At 33.9% G+C, this 20909-nt stretch overlaps 1 protein-coding gene across 1 annotated transcript; it reads right to left on the reverse strand.

The window, feature by feature from the left end:
• Positions 1 to 5326: 5326 nt before the first annotated feature.
• Positions 5327 to 16658, reverse strand: LOC114757480 (ABC transporter B family member 25, mitochondrial-like). The gene is given in 21 exon segments (XM_028946548.1): positions 5327 to 5957; positions 6879 to 7014; positions 7446 to 7510; positions 8305 to 8397; positions 8505 to 8570; positions 8669 to 8749; positions 9358 to 9413; positions 10519 to 10587; positions 10590 to 10606; positions 11642 to 11727; positions 12187 to 12303; positions 12386 to 12531; positions 12998 to 13058; positions 13160 to 13243; positions 13603 to 13710; positions 13944 to 14046; positions 14749 to 14792; positions 14974 to 15035; positions 15422 to 15608; positions 15717 to 15959; positions 16051 to 16658. Coding segments are annotated over 21 exon segments (2253 nt in total). The 5' UTR covers positions 16345 to 16658; the 3' UTR covers positions 5327 to 5822.
• Positions 16659 to 20909: the final 4251 nt, after the last annotated feature.

Below are 20909 nucleotides of genomic sequence, written 5' to 3' on the forward strand. Positions count from 1 at the left end.
CAAAAGACAGAATTGGACCTCCACTTTCAGTGCCCTCAACATGCCTTAAACTAGAAACAAATTGTGCAGACATAGAATTCAGATCATCTTTACTATTAGATCCCAGAAACGAGAGAAGTTGCTCCAAGGTTTTTCCTTTAGAACCAGCAGCAACAAGGCTCAATATGATATGGAGAGATGGTGGGGAAGACACGAAATTGGAACCCTTTTCAATTTGTTTCTGAAGAACTCTGTATGCCAATTGCAAACAGAAATGAGTGTTGAAGGAGATAGCGTGTGTCTGTGAAGGGGATGCCATTCTCTTGAGCTTCAGTGTCCGTCTTGTGCTCGGCTTGCCCAAATTTATAAGCGAATGGGTGATAAGCTCCATATAATATTTGCGCCGGCTTGTTCTGGATTCTTCAATAAGTCATCTATTGCTTAACCTTTAAGGATATCGTTAGAACTTATAAAATATAAACATTCAATTTCATTCTAAATATAACAACTCAATTTATTTTTTCTTTTATATTCATCAATTTTTTTAAAATAATCTTTATAGTAGCTGTGAATGTTAAATGTTTGATCAAATGGTAGTTTTAGTTTATATACATTATTAACAAGAATGTTTTAGAAAAGATAACATTTATTTATTATAAATAACTAACTTAACTAAATATCTTAATCTACTTAAATTAATCAACTAGCTCTTATATTAAGAATTAGAGGTAGTATTGAACATAAAACAGTATAATAATTATAATATTGTGAAAAAACATAAAATTCAAAGGGAAAATTACCTATATGTCTAGGTTAAGTATAGACGTTTGACTTGTAAACATCAATGGTTAATTAAGTTTAACTTGTAAATATGTAAGTGCAAATATAAATTTTTCTAGATGTCTCTATATTTAATTTCTTACTGGAGACCTATAGGTGATTTTTTTTTTCAAATTTTTTTTTTTTGGTTTAAAAAAAGCGTAAAATCTTTAACATGCATAGTTATCTATGGGCATTTTAACTCATTCTTCAGACTCCATATGCAACGAAATCGAGCCACATTATATTTATGTTGCACAATGAAGGAAAATCAAGTTATTGCTACTTTGTTTTACTATATGTTTTTTTATTTGAACTTTGAAAATACCAACTGATATTACCAAGGATGAATTACCAAAACCTCATAATATTCTTGAACTGTCATCCTCATCCCATTCACATTTCTACTACTCTCCTACTTGAGCACAAACCAAAATAAGATCTCATCATCGTGTTGCCACCAATGATAAATGCAATTCAAACATCATATATACAAACACGTCCAAAGCTTTACAAAACTGGTAAAGATAGCATAGTGTAAATCTGTCATATACGCTAAAAGGCTGGCTTACCAGAATATATCAATCTTCAGCTGTGTGAGGCTTTTCAAGAGAATGTTTTGAACATTAAACAATTTATATTAAATTGAGTCCCTTTTGCAGAAAAGCATACAAAGAAAAGCACACTTCTTTTATATCTCACCTAAAATTTTACCGATGATGGAGCTTGTTTTGTTTTATATATCATACACAGAACTATTTAACTGCTTAAAAGATCTTCAGATAACCCTTTAACATGTTTTCAATACAAATTCTGTTTACCAGGTTATTTCCATTTTTTTTCATTCACATTAATCAAAGTTACTTTTACCTGTACTGATGCTATGGTACACATAATAACTAGTATTATTGATAGGAAAATGAAAATGTGGCCGCCAAGAATCACTAGTGTTATTCTACATTTGAAACAATGCATAAACAATATGACAGAGGACAGCAAAACTCCATGTAGGTTTGCTGTAAATAAGCTCGCATTGCTACAAGCCCCAGATCAAAATAAAGAATAAATAGACAAAAAAGAAAAAGGAGAAAAACTTGGCATATTAGAGCCATGCTTATGAATCCAAAAGTGGGTTAAGCACTGCTCCGATGAAGAACACAGCCGCGGAAGTCTCTTCCCTTATCATGAACATGAAGGGACGGTCAGCCACAAAACTTGGCATGGGCCACCTGGCTGACTGAGCTTGACAAACAGCTACTGTGCAGGCTGCAGCTTTTGTCCCTTCTTCATTGACTTCAACAAATGCCTTTTGTAGAATATTTGAAACATAAAGCTTGTGACTGCAACAAGAATCTGACACTTCTGTTAGCTCCCCAGGAATAAAGGCAAAGTCATTCCCAATTCTTTCATGCCCTGTTTGGCATCCAAGTTGAAGGAAACTTTAAATCTTGGGATCCAAAGTTCAGGAATATCCTCTTTCCGTAGTTCAAATTTTCGATTTCTAAATCTGGGTTTTGAGTTTAAAGTGTGAATTAGATTTGGTAAGCCATCCTTCTCATGGGGAAGAAAAAAATACATGGCAAACTTCAAATTGCTGGTACCACTTTGGTAAGGAATGGTGAGCACTTTACAATTCTCAAAAGAATTATAATAATATTCTTCAATTGGCGCAGAGGTCACGAATGGAACTTCCATATTCTGGCCATTGAGAAGATTGAAACTTCTGTTTCTAGTCATGGTTAGATCAAACTTTTGAGCCCATGCTCCTTTGAAATATAGAGCGTTGGCAAGTACTAGCTTCGTATTGTATATTGATCTAAGAAATCTGATGGAAGAATCTCCCTTATCAACCCGCTGGTTGCATTTTCAACACATGAGTTCACTTCTTGTGCAACTTCCTCAGCCTAGTGAACAAAATTCATAGAATTAGTCAAATTAAAGCCTTGCAATCCATTCTCTATGCAGTTCCAAAGTTGCAATCAAAGAACAAAAGAGAGAGTTAAGTGCGGGTAAAGAACACAAAGATGAATAATCGAAGAGTACCTTGTTGATGAAGTCAACCAGTTCAATTTGGCTTCTGTAAAAATTTCTGACTGTGTCTTCAAAACTAGTCTTCAAAACCAAAAGATTTTTCAACCCAAGCGCCATTAACAAAAGACAGGACAGGACCTCCACTTTCAGTGCTCAACATGCCTTAAACCAGAAACAAACTTTGAAGACACAGAATTTAGATCATCTTTACTCTTACATCCCAGAAATGAGAGAAGCTGCTGCAAGGTTTTTCCTTTAGATCCGGCAGCAACAAGGATTAATATGATATGAAAAGATAGTGGGGTGATACGAAATTGGAACCCTTTTCAATTTGTTTCTGAAGAACCTTGAATGCCAATTGCAAACAGAAATCGGTATTGAAGGAATTAGTGTGTGTATGTGAAGGAAGAAGTGCCATTCTCTTGAGCTTAGGTGCGATCGTTTTGGTTGAGTTGCCCAAATTTATAAGAGAATGGGATGTGATCAACTCAATTAATACATGTGCTGGGCTTTTGGATGGTTCGATAGGTCACCTATTGCTTAACCCATAAGGATACGGATAGAACTTATAAAATATACTCAATAATAATAACAATATAAAACTGTATGATTATTATGACATTATTAAACAATATAATATTTAAAGAAAGAATTATTTTTAGAAGTTTGAAATGTAAATAACTTATAAATGTGGTTGGGAAAAAAACACAACTTATAAACATGGATGTTTGACTTGTAAACATAGATTATTAAATTTGACTTTTTAATATGTAAGCCTAACTCATAAATTGAATTTTTGGGATTTGTTTATATATATATATATATATATATATATTCTTGAGACTTATGGTTAATATTTCCAAGAGAGAACGACAGAAAAAGAAACTGAAAATTACAAATCCCAAATCAGATTTGATAACAACTTTATTTGGTATTAACAAGTCTGAATTTGCAAATGATAGTAAATTTTTATTGATATTCCTTGTTTAGTATTTACAAAATTTCAGCTTCTATTTTTGTCATTATCCCTATTTTCAGTATTTTCAAATTTAAAATCTTTTTATTATTTTTTTGGTTAATAAGTACAAAACCTCTTACATGCATCATTGTTGATAAGCATTGTAAGTTATTCTTCGAACTCCATAATTCATGTTGTATTGTGTTGAGGAAAAAAGTCAAAGTTATTCCTACTAGGGGTTTTCACAGGACAAGACCGGGACAGGACTTTTGTCTCGTGTCCCGTCCCGTCCCAGTTCCTCTTTTTTTCTAAAAAAAAATATTATAACTTTTTATATAAATTTTTTTATGTTCTAATGCTTATTTTTTATTGGGCTTCTAAAGATAAAAACATTATAAAAAAAATATTATGTAAAAAGCTCAATTATATAGCATAAAAAAGATGTAAAAACAATACGGTAAAAAAAATACCATAAAAGAAACACTATATAATGGCTTTATGAATTATTTTGTTGAGGAAGGAGATTTTGTTGAGATAATATTACAATTTAAGAGCTAAAAATCACTATAAAAATAATTATTTTTAATAATAAGTAGATTAAATAATCTAATAATAATTATTAATAAATAATTTTTTTTAAAAATATCTCGGGATGGCACAGGACGACCCCGTCCCACATCCTGTTCTGTCCCGCACTTGTCCGCTACTGAAATTTTGTTTGTCCCGTCCCAAACTCTTCAGGACCGGAACAAGACAAATTAAACACCTCTAATTCCTACTGTGTTTTATTAGTGTTTTCTTTATTTGTATCTGAACACTAGAAATAAAAATATCGACGGATGAGACTAACATTTTAATTTTTACCAAAACCTTGTAAAATTCTTGATTCGTTATCCCTAACAGAAAAGCATGTTCATTTGAAGCTCACCCAAAATTTTACCCACAATGGAACTTTTTAGGGCTTTGTTTTACAACTTATGCACATAACTATTTAAAAGCTAAAAAGATCCTGAAATACCCATTTTTCCATTCACATTTCTGCACTGATGATCAGGTACACATGGTAACTAGCATAAGACTCAGTAGATAGTTTATTTTATATTAGAAGATAAATTTTGGAAGAATTTAGTTATTTAAAATTATATAATATTGGTTATGATTAGTCTCGCAATAATTCAAATAGAATAGTCATAATAACAACAAACTCATGCTTGAGGCTGGACCACATAAAACAAGGCATGAATGATAATGTACTTCGGAATATCCTTCTAACTACCAAAGAAATTAGAAAAGAAACTCATTTAACATATCAGTCAGGTAATTGACCCAACAATCCCAACTCAATCTGAAACCAGTTGGAGCTAGTCGACGAGTGAAAAATGTTGAAATCAGTTTTGTCCCAAGCAAACCACCAAATTGATTTGAAACAAGACAGGATCTATGCGTAGCGCTTCTACAAAATGTTTTCCGTTTTGTAAGAATCCCAAAATAAACTCTAACCAACAAAATCCAAATCCGAACCCACTTGAGGCTGATCTCAGTCAGGGACTCAAACACAGGTATTGATAGGAGAATGGAAATCGGTAATATTATTCTGCATTTGAAACAATGCATCAACAACATGAAATATAACAGAGGACAGCAGATACATACAGGTTTGCTGTAAATAAATTTGGAGTTCTACAAACACTAAATCAAAAGAAAGAATAAAGGAAAAAAGAAATTCATATCTAAGCCCACTTGAGTCAGATTTAAGCGATGTGCCCTCAAACATAAATATTGGTCAGAAAATGAAACATGAGGTAGCCAAGAATTGCTAGCACTATCCCAAGTTTTGGGACAATGCATCAACACGTCTGACAAGCAATATGAAATATAATACACCCCGGCAGAACTCCTTACAGGTTTGCTGCAAATAAACTTGAAGATTGTTAATTCAGATGCTGTCGCCGAAGACCATAAATCTCGCTTGTCTCTTATGTGTTTTGCATTGTTCACCTCTGAGCAGGAGGAAGAGAGAAGGGATTGCCGAGTTTTATGCCGCAACTTTCATCGCTGCATCAACTGTGTTATTTTGCTGGGCCCACAGTTGTGCATATCTTCCTGCCTCAGATAAGAGCAGCTCATGTGGTCCTTGTTCAACCACCTTTCCATTTTCCAACACTATGATCTGATATTGGGTGGAAGAATATTAAAATAAGCATAACATGCCGTTTAGAGAAAACTCGAAAAGAAAGCAAGGATTTAAGAACTTAACTAAAAGAAATAGTCATGATATATCTTTTGTATTTGGACTAGTTCTTATTAAGTCCTTGGTTTTTGAAGATACCAAAGATAACCATGAAAAGGTACTTGTACAAGAAAATGGAGCACAGTTTTTTGTTAGAGCTACCCCTTGCATGCTTAATTATGATAAGCTTAGTGTATTTCTAGATTAAATTTATTTAGAATTTTTCATGTACTTAAAAGGTATTAGTTGATGTCTTAAAACCATCCCAATCTTTCAAAATATGCCTTCCAATACAGGCTCTATATTAACGATTTTTCTTTTTGCCTATAAATTAATGATTTACTCCACCATAAATTACTCCACAAGTAATATTCCTCACTTCTTGGGGGCATTTTTAAAGAATAACATTAATTACTCATGGCATTCTGCAAAATGACTTAAAAAATAAAATACCAAATTCTTCTAAAACTTGCCCTATAAAAGTCAATGGGAGAGAGTAATGTTTCTATTGCATAATAAACTTTTCTTACACGGCTGACATACTTTCGTAGGTCGCTAAACCCGAGTTCAAATGGACCTATTAAAGACTTATATGAGTGGGGCCACCTGTAACTCAAATGCAGCCACTGCCCAATCACAAGAATTACACGACAAAACTGTCCAACTATCATTACTTGTGTGGGCATGTGCATACAATTTTTTCTTTTGACACAAATAGTTTACTGTGTTCTGGTGCAACTTATTAATCACTGTCATCTAGGTACCGAAGGAACAATGTTCTTCGAAACAAAGGTGGTTTAAAGAACAGGTAGAAGCATTAGACATAGATGTTAAAAACTTAAACATAAAAAAAGAGGTAACCTCATCACACTGCATTGCAGTAGTAAGCCTGTGAGCAATGAATATGGAAGTGCGATTATTTGCTAAAGATTTCAAAGCATTTAATATCTCTGCTTCAGTTGTGCTGTCAAGTGCACTCGTAGCTTCATCACATAACCTAAGACCAAAAACAAGGAACAACCAAGATTAATTGAAAGACTGCTCATTTTATGCTACTTTCAAGTGTACCATAGATATTGATCTAGCAATGAAATCTGAAGACGACAAATTTTTTTTTTTTTTTGAATAATTTTGAATATCAAAACGCATTTCATACTCATCACAGGAAAGGATTATTCTGTCCTTCCCTGATAAAACTGATTTGTGTACTCAATTGCTTGATCATTATTTTTGATTTATTCCCCCTTAAATCCATGACTTCAATTGATTTTCTAATCATGATTGATTTATTTTTGTCATTTGCTGAGTCTCTGAAGTTCATTCTAGTCTATATGAGATCCATAAGTTCAATTCAACCATCAAGCTTAACAACGCATGACTAAATACAGAAAGTATTAAATGTCTCAATGAAATAATCAGAATACTCACAGAATTGGAGGTGCTTTCAAAAACGCACGAGCCAAGGCAACACGTTGCTTTTCACCACCACTTAACTGTGCAAGAAAGCCATCCAAGAACAGTTTAATACATAGCCAACATAGACGAAATATATCCCTTTTAGAATGCAATTTTAAACCCATATTATTTATGTGTATCAACACTTCCACTTGATCAACATAAATCAAATCCTGCCTCGTGTTGCCTTGGCTCGTGACAGAAAATATTAAGTTCGAGGCAGGATTTATTTCTTTCCAAAGAAAGTTGTTAATTCCTCCAACTTAATTTTGCCCCAGATGTTCTAAATTATGCTTTAGTATCTATTGGTCTAGTTATAAAAAATTTTCTGTCACAATAATCCATTCTTTCTCCGCTCTTTTTTGGCTGAACCACAAGCGTCACTTCTGATGTGCAGCTGTGGCACAAAAGCAATTTTATTTACTGAAAAAACATCATTTATACACTAAAAAGTGATCTTGCACGCTCAAAAGCTCCTTCAAGTTGTTTAATACACAGTCAAGCAAGCACTTAATTGTTTGTTCTCCACCGCATTTTACAGAGCCTATAAATATATCTTCCAATTGCCTGTTTTTATATATTTTTATAGCAAAGCTCAATCAAATGGTCTTGGAAGTGACTATTAATAACTGGCTATTAGTTATACCTTTGGGTGGTTCTTTACCACAGATGTTACTCCTCGTCTTGAATAACAGTCATTTATGAATTTAAAATTGTTTACTGGCCCATTATCTTTGTATTAAGCGCCCATTATTTTCATCACAAGGCACCATAAACTCCCAAATAGATTAAAATAGATATACTAGATGCAGTAATCAGGAAATGGTGTCACCTTGAGCCCTCGCTCTCCCACAACAGTTGAATATTTTTCAGGAAAATTCATGATAGTGTCATGAATCGCTGCTTGTTGAGCAGCTTTATAGACCTGTATGCAGAATGTTTTAATCTAAGTGAGCTACTAGACATACCACAGCTGAAATTTGCAGATTCAAGATGTGAATAGAGGGAAAATTAAGGAGAAACATAGATTACTTCCTCTTTAGTGGCTGAAAGTCGACCATAATGGATGTTGTGGAATATTGTATCATTGAAAAGTACCTGCACACAATCACTCAAGTTTTTTAAAGCATCCAAGATATCAGGTGGGCAACAAAGTAACACAGATTGAAAGGAGACAAATGATTTATTGAACTTACAGTATCTTGCGGAACAACCCCAATAGACCTCCGAAGACTATCAAGGGTTACATCCTGGATGTTTTGACCATCTATATTTATCTGTAGAGCACGAATAGGGCATGAGAAATTGGGAGAAAAGTAATACCCAGTCTAGTAATGTAAAGAATAATCACTTTCAAATTTTTACGTAACTAGCACTAACTAGTATTTTGATCAGTAACATAATTGAATTTCCTCCAAAGTAAAATTAAATTAGGCCAAGAAAGCCATTAGCATATCTCTATCTCATTCATTCACAAGAGCTCAATCTGACTATAGAAAGTTAGGTACAATAGATAGGTGCAACATCCGCATTCAACTTAAAGTAAAGAACTTGCTTGAATGCTTTATACACTCCATGCCCTGGATGATTGAATTGTAACCTTGATATGCTATTTGTGGATAGTTTTGCCACAGATCCTTGTGTAATAAAGGAAAACAAAGAATCAAAAACAGTAGCTATCTTCATTGCTTCATGGATGAGCAAGTAATCAGATCACTTGTCACTTATATTTCTTAAAGTTTGTAAACACATGGCTTTGATGCCATATAGCTCTTGTGCTTAATAATGGCACATGTCAGAATTTGTATGCAGATTGCTAACTATGAATATCAAATACACATATAGCTTAAATTCACTTAAGATCAGATTTGAGTTCATTTCTTACACTTCCAGAATTAGGGTCAAAAAACCTGAAGAGCAATCTAAGAATGGTTGATTTACCTGTCAAGCACACACCATATTAAATATCAGACACATGTTGAATATAAGGTGAAATCACAAATAATGAATGGCGTAAAATTCCGTTAAAAGAATTTGACTAATTTCCCACTGAATGCATGATACTAACACATCATATTTCTCTAGAAAATTTTCCCCTCCTTGCCCAAAAGCTCAAGAGCAGATTAAAAATCTCCATTTACATTGAGTGAACACCAAACTAATGATGCAACCATAACAAGCAAAAGCACAAGCATAGAGACTGATGATAAGATACAATCATGCAAGGCATAGCCTAGTATACTTCACAGGAAAAGTCCTTGCCTTACTTAAAACCCCACCAGTTCTCGGGAAAACATCATCTGGACCACAACACTCTTGCTCCTGTTGACTCTAAGACATGAAATTGCCTACAAACCAAAAAGTGCATACCTAGAAAAAAGTCAACATCTATTCCATCCTTACACAATTTTTGAAATTGGAAAGGCTTCTACTGCTTAATTTTTCATCTTACTAAGAATTCAAATGATCCACAGAAGGGATGGAAAAAGCGATCCCCACTTTAACAGCATAAAAATCTCAAACAATTCATCTCAATTGTCATTGGCAATAAACCATATCTTCAAAGAAATTAAAAACCAGTGATCCACCTCTCCAAGAATAAATGGATTGGTATAGTTCTGCTTCATCATTAACTTAATATATTATTATTTTCAGTATATAATTTTTCCTGCCAGCTAAGCTTATCGTTTCACTTTCATTGCTTTCTAACAGTGAAGTACCCAATCAACAATCAAGATATTTTGGACACAAGGATTACATGATAAATGTACAAGTGAAAAATGAGTACACAGAAACAAAAATGAAGCACCTTAAAAATGGGGCCTCGTGCAGCCACTACTCGATAAATCACAAAGACCATACCCAAGGGCCTCAAAGCATATGTCCGTAAATATTTCACCAAATTGTACAATAAGATACAAGAATTAAAATAACTAGAGTAAAGTTTCTCCAACTAAAAAAAGAAAGGTAAATCTCAGAAAGCAAAACAATTGAAGAGAATGAAGAAATCTGGCACATTCCGGTAATCCTTCATGCTGAACCTTACCACTTCCACTAGTTCCAACAATTGCCACACTTTTTCCGGCTGGTACAATAAGAGATATTCCATCGAGTATTTTCTCTCTGCAAGGTAACTGTGGGGACAAAAACATCAATAATCATCAAACTGATGTTAATTATAAATGATATCTATCAACAAGTTAGCATTGTAACAGATTTGCCAACGCTAATTCATAGAAGATCCGAAGCAGTGTTATGCATTATTTACAACTGGTGTTAAGGAAACCATACTGAATTCGCAAGTCTGACCAATGAACTGGCTTGATTAATACATAAAATCAGCCACTCAAAAATCTGATTGAATTGGTTGAACAAGTCAAACTTGCACCAATTTAAGAGTCTACTGGTTTTGATTTTTGTTTTTTTTAAATGATTCTTTCCTATGAAACATCATAGTTCACCTTAGACGGATAAGGGAAAAAAATGAAAATAGAAAGCAGTTGAGGAAAGAAAAGGTCAGAACAAGGAAATCTAAAGAAAACCAAATATAAGTGAAACATTAGCCATTTTCTTGGTAATTTTCAATCCCTGCTCCTTATCATACTCTATCATCTAGTAGAATTTCTCTTAGGCATCAAGATTCTCATACAAAATTGCTTCTCTACCATTTGATTCTTAATATAGTTTGAGGACCCCAAAAGTTTAATAGTAAGTACTTTTAAATTTTAGTCATGGTAGTTTTATTTAATATAATTTTAATCAAAAAGGACTTCTCAAACATCTTAAGAAATATGGAATTAGTAATTAAATATTTAAAATTTATTAATATGTATTAGCTATATCACAATTTTAATATGTAAATTTAAAGAATATATGCACAAAATCCAGGCTTAATTAACCGCCCCATTTGAGCAAACAAGGCAAAGATGTGCCACATCCAGATGACAAGATAGCTGCAGGCTAAAATATACTTTTTTCTTTGTATTCTCTTTTTCCTTTTGTCTACGCTGATTTTTTTTTTCCCCCTTCTTTTGGACCAGAAATACACTGATGTTGAATAGCAAGGAAAAAGTATTTCCCCTCTAGAACAGTGGCACCACCAAATACAGTAGCCACAAGTCAGCTATAGCAATCTCTTTGCATCAGGCAATAAAGAAACAATCAACTACCTGAAATGTACATTTTCAAACTCTATGCTCCCTCCATATAATTCCAGCGGCTTTGCATTGTCTTTATCCCTAACATCAGCTCTTTCCTAGAGTAAGAATTTTAGAAAAAGAAAAATATTCAGTATCACATGAGCAGGCAGGCAGAGAGAATTGCTGAGAAATATGATTTCATCGCAAGAACCACATAAGTTCCCAAAATTAATGAAGGAAATAGACACTGAGGACATATTTTGTTGATGTTCCTCCAATGGAAGAATCCCCAATACTGTAGTACTTTCACAAGCAGAAGGAACAAAAGCATAGCACCTCAAACAGTGAAATGATGGAAAAACCATGTGAACCAAAAATGGGAAGAAACAACATATTTATCCACGTAAAAATGCAAAAATTGCACTTGCCCAGATCCTGAACAAAAGTTAACGGTTGAGCCTCTCACCTTGAAACACAAGGGTGCATTGAGGTAACCTGAATCAACCTATGTTTACTAACAATGCATAAAAGTAAACTGCTCAGATAATTTTAATGAAGCTCAATCAGGAACATACCTCGAGTAACTGAAACATTGATTTCATGTCAACTAAACTCTGTATAGTCTCACGATAAACACTGCCAAGGAAGTTAAGCGGAAGAGAAAGTTGGAAGAGGAGCCCATTCACCATCACCTGTATTTAGAAATTAAATTATAAACAAGTTATGTGATCCCTAATCTATTGTAGAGCAATCCAAATGAATTGAATTAATTACCAAATCACCAACAGTCATCTGGCCACTCATAATCCCATGAGAAGACAACACCATTGCCGTAGAAAGTGCAGTACTAAATATAACATTTTGGCCGAAGTTCAGAGAAGCAAGACTGCGTTGTGTTTTCAGAGCAGCATCTTCATACCCTGAATTACAAGATTATCAGTAACAGCAGCACAAAAAGCAAGGATTACAAATTGGAAATTAAAGAAGCCATCTGAATTTATAATAAGATCATACATTCAACTCCCATTTTCATAAACCAAAACTGCAAATTGATGTTTTACATAAACAACATACCCTACGTACTTCCATTTGAAAGTCAAGATTCACAGCAAGATTTCAATGATTGGGCATACAAAGAGAATAAACTGGACAAATTGGTTTCATATTGTTTTCCAAATTAACATGTATTAGTATTTCTTATGCCAGAAACGTATATTCTAGAACAGATGAAATCAAATACAGAAGGAAAATATATAATTCTTGAGATACTAAGAATATTGAATTATGATTATAAGAGATCCCCCAAAAATTATAGACTAGAATTTATATAGAGGCGTCTTTCTGCCTGATGGATTTTGACCAGAAAGATCAGAATAATTAACTTACTCTTTAGGTACTCGTCATATTTTTCAACTTCAAAATCTTCATTATTGAAATACTTGACAGTCTGAAAAACATAAAAAAAAAAAAAAAATCCAAATCACATTGGCACAAAGAGAAACAGTAGTAATAATTCGAACCATTTGCACTAGCAATTAACATGCTCACCTCATAATTAATAAGTGAATCAACTGCCCTGGTACTTGCATCATTATCAGCTTTATTCATGACCTTCCTGAATTTAGTCCTCCACTGGAGAAGACATGAAGCTTAAGCTTAGGTGCCAAATTAGTACAGCATGATCAAGGGAGAATACTAAAGCGAGTGACCATCCCAGTAAAAATAAAGAATGGAAACTTAAAGATTCTGACGTGAAAACCAAGTTGATTTCTGTTTTCTTTTTTCAACCCCGGGTGTAAGGGGAAAATTGAGAGGAAAATTATCAATGACTCACAGCATTAGCAAAAACAAAAATAAATACATGAAAATATATCAAGCAGAGTTTCACTTATCTTACATATGAAAAGGCAGATAATAAATGAAAGAGACTACTAATTATCCCACACCTCAAAATAATGCAAACATAAGATGCTCAGTTCAAGACACAATACCTGTGTCACAGTCAGTGTAAAAATAACATAAGCAGCCACCGATAAGGATGTGATCCATGCAAAAGGTGCTCCAAATTTGTAAGCCAGTATACCTGATACCATAGATATCTGGACGGATACATATTAAATCTGTAGAAGTTGGTCAGGGAAAAAGAAGCAAGAGTAGGGATGAACAAAATAATACTTAAAGAGCAATTAAGATTTAAAAAAAAAAAAAAGAACAGACAATAGTGATTCACAGGTAAGAGGTCCAGTTCCTCCAAAATATTATATTTATTTAAATAACATAGATTGAGGACAGCATAAGTTAACTCAGGAACAGGGGAATAGTTGACACATACCTCTAATACAGTGGGTACTACATTGAACACCATAGATGAGAGTATAAAATTTATTGCACGACTCCCACGATCAATTATTCTATTTAATGCTCCAGTTTCTCGGCTGAAAAATAATGTCTAGGTTAGAACCAAAGAAACATATCAATGAAAGCATTCAAATCATAATGGTCATGCAGGAGCAAGGAAAAAAGATATTTCTGAAAATAATTCAATCCTAGAATTTATCAACATCTTATACCCAAATGTGAAATTAGCAGAGGAGAGTATGTAGTAAATTGGGTTGTCCCCGTAATATCTGGTGTCAGGTAAGCGCTCTTATGTGAAGGGATAAACAAAATATAAACCCCAGAAATTCACTTTGCTAAGTTCTCAGAACTAAATCTTTTGCATGTTATATAGAACATCAAAAGTCCAAGAATTAAATTTTATCGTCTATCCTTCAACTTTAAAGAAAAAACAAAAAGAAAAAAAATAATCATTAGCACCAGCAGGAGTAAATCATTTGCCTTAACCTTTATCCTCCGACGTCCCAACCTTCCCTTGCCGTTCACCTCTTCCCAGCATAGCCCCAAACTCCCCATGTATCAATCATAGCCATAGAGAATAAATAAATAAAAAGAAAATGCCTTTCCTTTTTTTTTTTTTTTAAAAAGGACTTTTCAAGTTGAGCTGATATCTTGAAAAAAACCTAAAATGTGGATTCAACATAAAACTAAAACCAGATGAAATGTGAACACCTAATTTGATTCATTAAAAATAAAATTTGATGTAATACATACTATTCTCAGCAGGGTAGATGCACTACCTTAGGTGATAGCGTAGGTCAAGCTCATGCAAATGAGAGAACACCTGCAAGGTAAGATAACATAAATTGAGCAAAAAAAGAGATACAACTTGAAATATGATTTTCAACACACAAACACAAACTGGAACTGTATATAAGAAAAAGCTCATCTAAAATATGATTTTCTCTATGCTCATACAAAAGAGAAAAATGTTCTATAACACTTAAATCACAACAGCACCATACCTTTCTAGATACTAATCGAATTGTTCGCAATGCTACCTTAGAGAATACAGCAGTACGAAGTTCTGCCACAAGAAGTTGCACCAAACATGAGAAAATATTATTGAATCATGAAAAAAAAAAAAAAATATCTCTTTTCCCAGAAAAGTATGGAGTAGATGGACAGGAAGGTTTTCAAAAGTTAGTCCAGTATTATGAGTGCAATGGAAATCTTCTTTGTAAATATAGGAGACGCATGCCATGTCCTTTGAAAGGTACCTGTGAATTACAAGTAAGACCAGAAAGAGTTTGTAGAAAGCCTCTTTCAATGATGAGAGAGAACGAGAGATGGTAAGCAATGAAGTCCCACATGTCAGGAGGAAAAAAAAAAAAATGACAAATTTTGGGTGCATATAGGAGTATCGTGTTCAAGGAGTACATAAGTGCGACAGAAATAATGTCATTCAATTACCATTGAAAGCAGAAGCTCCTGAACGAGCAATTCCATATCCGATTAAAACAGATGCTGGAGTTGCGAAAATAGCTAACAGAGTTGAATTTGCAGCTGTAAAAGAAGCAAGATCACCAGCATTGCCTGTAGCAGTCGTCAACCAATCAACTGCAAGCTTGAATAAGAAAGGGACCTGAACATTCAGAACCTGAAAGACAGTAGAGACTTGATCCATTAGACTGAGCAGCCAAAAACAAATCAAAATGACTAGCATTACCATGTTAACAGCTTGTCAGCAAGTGACACAGCTACTAACCTTAGCACCAACAAGAAAACCCAAAGCAGCAATAACCCGGAATCGGAATTCAAGATTATCCTTCATCCACAAGTAACTCGCAAGTGTACGGAGAATTTTAATGTCAGCAACTCGTTCCCCTGAAGAAGTTTTAGCAATCGTGGTTGTAGTTTTTTGGTTCTGGGTCTCGGTCTTCTTTGAGGACGTTCCATCATCAGTTTTAGTTGAAGTTGAGAATAATGCTCGTCCGTCTACCGTTGAACCCTGTATCGAAGGGGCAAAACACCGTCAACACCAAAACCATTGAACCAAGAACAAGAGTTTGTTAAAGAACAGGAAGGGCAGGTGAACTAACAGGTTGTGGAAAGCATGGTCTGGTTACTCTGCCATATAGTGAAGAATAGGAATTAGAATTTGATGAATCAGAGAGAAACCCCTTTATACTAAGAAGTAAACTTGTAGATCTTCTGGGAGCAATCGGATTGACCCTAAAGCAATCTCTACTAATCCTATTACGACTGGGGAATGTGCTGATGCCAGAGAGACTAACAATCGATCGAACTCGATTGCCAATCCCATAGTTCCTGCTCAAAACAACAAAAGCAGAATTTTCAAAATAACTTATGGCAGTAGCACCGCGTGACACCATCACGTTGAAGAAACTCCGAAGCTCGAATGCGTTTGGAAGTAAAAGAAGCAGCAGCAAGCATTCCTTTAAATTCAAAGCTGTCAAACTTTTTCCTTGCGCGAAAATAGAAGAACCCAAACCACAAATAAGAAGCAGACTGGGACGAGAAAAACCCTAATCAAAACTTTCTTCTCCGGGTAAGCAGGTGATCAATTGTAAGATTGTGGCTTGCAACAAAAGAAGGAAGTATGAGGGACACATATACATATATATGTACAAGGAGAAAAGACAGAAAGGCAGAGAATCTGTATGATGTTCAGACTTTAGAACACCCCGAGGTGAGGCCACGTTGGCATCGTGGAGATTATTAGGAGACTAAATGGCATTAAATCAAACCCAGCACAAAGGGCAGCGATTCAATGCGCCGCCGTGCAAGTCAATGGTAGTACCCCTTTTCCCTTGCTACTGCGCCAGGTTCAATCTCAACAGTCAAATCTCCAGAATTGCAAAATAAAATTCTTAATATAAAAACTAAATAAGTGATTTAAAAATATTTTCAAAATTAATTAAATTAGTTATTTATAATAAAATTTATATATATTATAATTATATTTGGTTGGAAATACTTCATAATTAATAAAAATATTTTTTAAAAGACATTATAAATTTAAGAGACAAAGTATATAAAGATATTATATTTAGAACTTTCAATTAGCTCGTATATTAAATGTAAGTGAGAAGTTATTATTTTCTACCTTTAAAACTTATAGTTTTTTTATTGAGTACATGTAATTTTTTTACTATAAATATTATTCTCTATACTTATAATTTACTAATTATATTTGTTATCGATGCTAAAGCGACATAGTCACAAAATACAAAATTAAAAAAAAATTGATTATGGACTAAGATTTATTAATTATCAACATAATGAAAAATATTATCCTTGAAATTATCTTCTTGCATTTATATATAATTTGTAATTTAGTTTATTTTGAGGCCAAAACGCACATAACGCCCTTCAACTTTAACTGAGTTGCATAAGACCCCCTCAACTTTAAAAGTTTAAATTTCACACCCTCAACTTTCATAACTTGACCATGAGCCCCTTACCGTTAAAATGGCCGTTAAATCTAACGGAATGAGTGCCATGCTAGTTTATTAGAAATTATGTGACAAATGACATGTAATTTTGATTATCTTATTTATTTATTTTGGGTCAAAACTCAGAATTATAACAAAGGGTATTTTGGTAATTTAACCTATAATAATCCCTAGCTTGAGGTTCCCTCATTGTCTTGTTTTCTTAGCATCTTGTACTTCTGCAACTCGCAAGTCCTCTCTCTTCCCAACATTTGATTCATTGTCTAATCATCTTCATCGTTTCAAAAATTATCTTCATCACCTTCTTTCTTCTGGAACTTCTTTTTATAATTTTGAACTTGCTTGTTTAATGATTGTGTTATCATCTCTTTTGGTCTTCCAAGTCCACCTCCTTGTCAGCATCGCTTCCTTCAATTTTCTGATCTTCTTACTCATTTCAAAAATCATCATTATGCTTCCTATCTCCATCATATTACTCATTTAAATTTAGAACCTTTATTTTAACAAGTGATATCCAAGGATGCATTAAACATCAGCCGTCTTGTGTGAAAGTGATGTATAGGAGTTACCAGTACGTACTTTTTCTATGGAGGAAGACGATAGAAAAAAAACGTGGGGAGCTTTAGTATCCAGCTTAAACGGCATCATTCCAGCATAGCTCCCTCATTATCTATATAATCCCGGGATTTTTGCACAAATCCATAATCTTCACGACAATTGCGCAAATATGAATATTTTCCTATCAATCCCCTACAAAACAATGTTTGTCGGAAAACCCAACCTCATATTCTCTACAGCGCTTTTGTAAAGAACAATCTTCAAGGCAAATTCATTGAACGGAAGCGTTGCTAAGTACTTCCTTATATTTGGGTATTATTTGGGATGCGTTTTGGAGGTTCTTTGTGCTATAGTCAAGCTTTGTAATTTTTTCCTTCATCAATGCTTTGATTGTTTCTGTGTTCTCATTTTCTCATTCCTGTTGGGCTATTTTTCTTTTCAATGAAACTATAAAGAAGGGATAGTGTTATGTGGTTGTGCTTGTCTCTTAAATTTTAGGTAATGGATTGTCTGCAATCATTTTTTACTATGATGTTGTGTTTCGAAAAGTAATAATCTATCTTACCTGTTATACAATTAAATAATTAAATAAATCCCCTTAAAATATTTTTCCTCCCCCTTGATTGCCTTAGAACTCATGCCCTATATCTTATCTATATTTGATTAAACTCACTGAAGAATTTGCATGATTTTCAGTTTATGTGAGCAAGCGTGTGTGCGTGAGTGACACTTGGATAACATGAGTACACGAATCTAAAACTTTCCAACAAGATGAGTGCGTCTAGAATGTTACAAATACAATTAGATCAAATAGTAAATATGCTACACAAATGACATGTATTAGATCAAATTAAGCATGTGATAGTAGTGGTAAAGGAAGAAAGAAACAAGGAAAATTTTCATACGGAACCAGCCATTCATGCTCACAAGAGGAAATTTATTCCCAATTTTTCATTTTTTCATTATATTAAATTATCTTTTTCATCTTTATTTGATATATATGAAATATTCCTTTAATATATATGTTTTTATTTATGTTAGGTTATTGGGATGTTAAGAACAACTATGAAAAAGAATATGGTTAATAGACAAAAGGATCCAATATTTGAGGAGGGACTAAGAGTAGAAGAGGAGGAGTTAAACACCCAAATTGATTTGAATGGATGTGAATTTTTTGATAGTGATAATGAGCAGACAGATTTATTTTTTGAAAATCTTGAAGGAGGAATAGAGGTAGAAGTTAATCAATGCTTGTGTCATAATCAATTAGGGGAATCCACAAGTAGAGGTACAAGGACTGAAAATGCACAAAGTGGACCAAATATTGATAACGTCACCCCAACACCTATGGAAGTCAATGAATATGGATGTGATTGGAATGGGCAAGTACAGTCTGATTATGGTGATAGTGAGGAGCTGGCAAGTCCAAATGGATCAGATAATGAAGGCCAACAAATAGAAAGACAATCATACAGTGAGTTTAATGAGAAGACAGATTTTAAAAGACCAATCAATCTTCGAGTTGGTATGAAGTTTGCAAACTTCAAAGTTTATAGGCAAGCATTAAAGCAATATGCCATTGAGAATGGCATTGAGTTCAAGTATATAAAAAAGGAAGCATCAAGAATTAGGGTGAAGTGTAAGCACAATTGCGGATGGATTATACATGCATCAAAGACTCAAACTGGAGATGCATTTCAGATTAAGTCATTCCACCAAAAGGAGCACAATTGCGGTTGGGAAAGAGAAAATAAATGGGTGAGTGCAAGTTGGTTGTCAAATAGTTACATTGACCACATTAGAGACCAACCAAATTGGAGCGCAATAGCATTTTCAAATCAAGTGCGAATGGATCATAATGTTGAGATTTCAAAATTTCAAGCATATTGAGCAAAAAGAATGGCATTAGAAGTGCTTGAGGGTTGTGATGCTGAACAACTTTCCCAAATATATGCATATTGTGGAGCAATAATGAAATTTAACCCAGGAAGTACAATGAGGGTCAAGGCACAAGGGTCTATATTTAAGCGATCATATGTGTCTTGGTGCATGTAAACATGGGTTTATAACGGCATGTAGGCCAATCATATGTGTAGATGGTTGTTTCTTGAAAGGTAGTATCTACAGTTGGAAAAGATGCAAATGAGAACATGTATCCTATAGCATATGCCATTGTGGAATCTGAGTGTAAGGATAGTTGGAACTGGTTTATGACCTTGCTATTTGAGGACATTGGCTCATGCCAAGACAAAGGGTGAGTCGTGATGTCAGATATGCAAAATGTATACTTTTTATAGATATATTTAATGTATTTCTATTTTTCACTAATAATAATTGATTGGCTATTCAATATTTATAGATTTTTTTAATTAATTTGTAGGGGTTGCAAGAGGTGCTTAAGGTGATGGAATGTGAGCATAGGTTTTGTGTTAGGCATTTATATGCCAATTTCAAGTTCAAGTATAAGGGAAAGAATTTGAAAGATGAGCTCTAGAATGCATGTAGGGCAACAACTAAACAGGAATTCAACTATCATATGAAATGACTAAAGGAGCTTGACACTAATGCTGCTAATTGGTTAGATAAGTATGATCCAAGGCTTTGGAGTAAGCATGCATTCTCAATAAATGCTAAATGTGACATTGTACAAAACAATATTGCAGAGACATTCAACTCTTTTATATTGGTTGCAAGAGACAAGCCAATCATTACAATGTGTGAAATAATTAGAAGGGTGTTAATGAAGAGAATGGTTGCAAAAAGAGAGGGCATGGAGAGATCTCGTAATGCAATATGTCCTAGAATCATGGATAAACTTCAAAGAACAAAGAACAACTCAAAGAATTATATATGTTATATGACTGGTGATGGGAGGTTTGAGATAGAGAGTCCATGGAAAAGGGAGGTGGTAGATCTTAAGATGA

This window comes from Neltuma alba, unplaced genomic scaffold, assembly GCF_004799145.2.
Source record: "Neltuma alba isolate B1F8T4 unplaced genomic scaffold, ASM479914v2 tig00001488_pilon, whole genome shotgun sequence".
NCBI lineage: Eukaryota > Viridiplantae > Streptophyta > Magnoliopsida > Fabales > Fabaceae > Neltuma > Neltuma alba.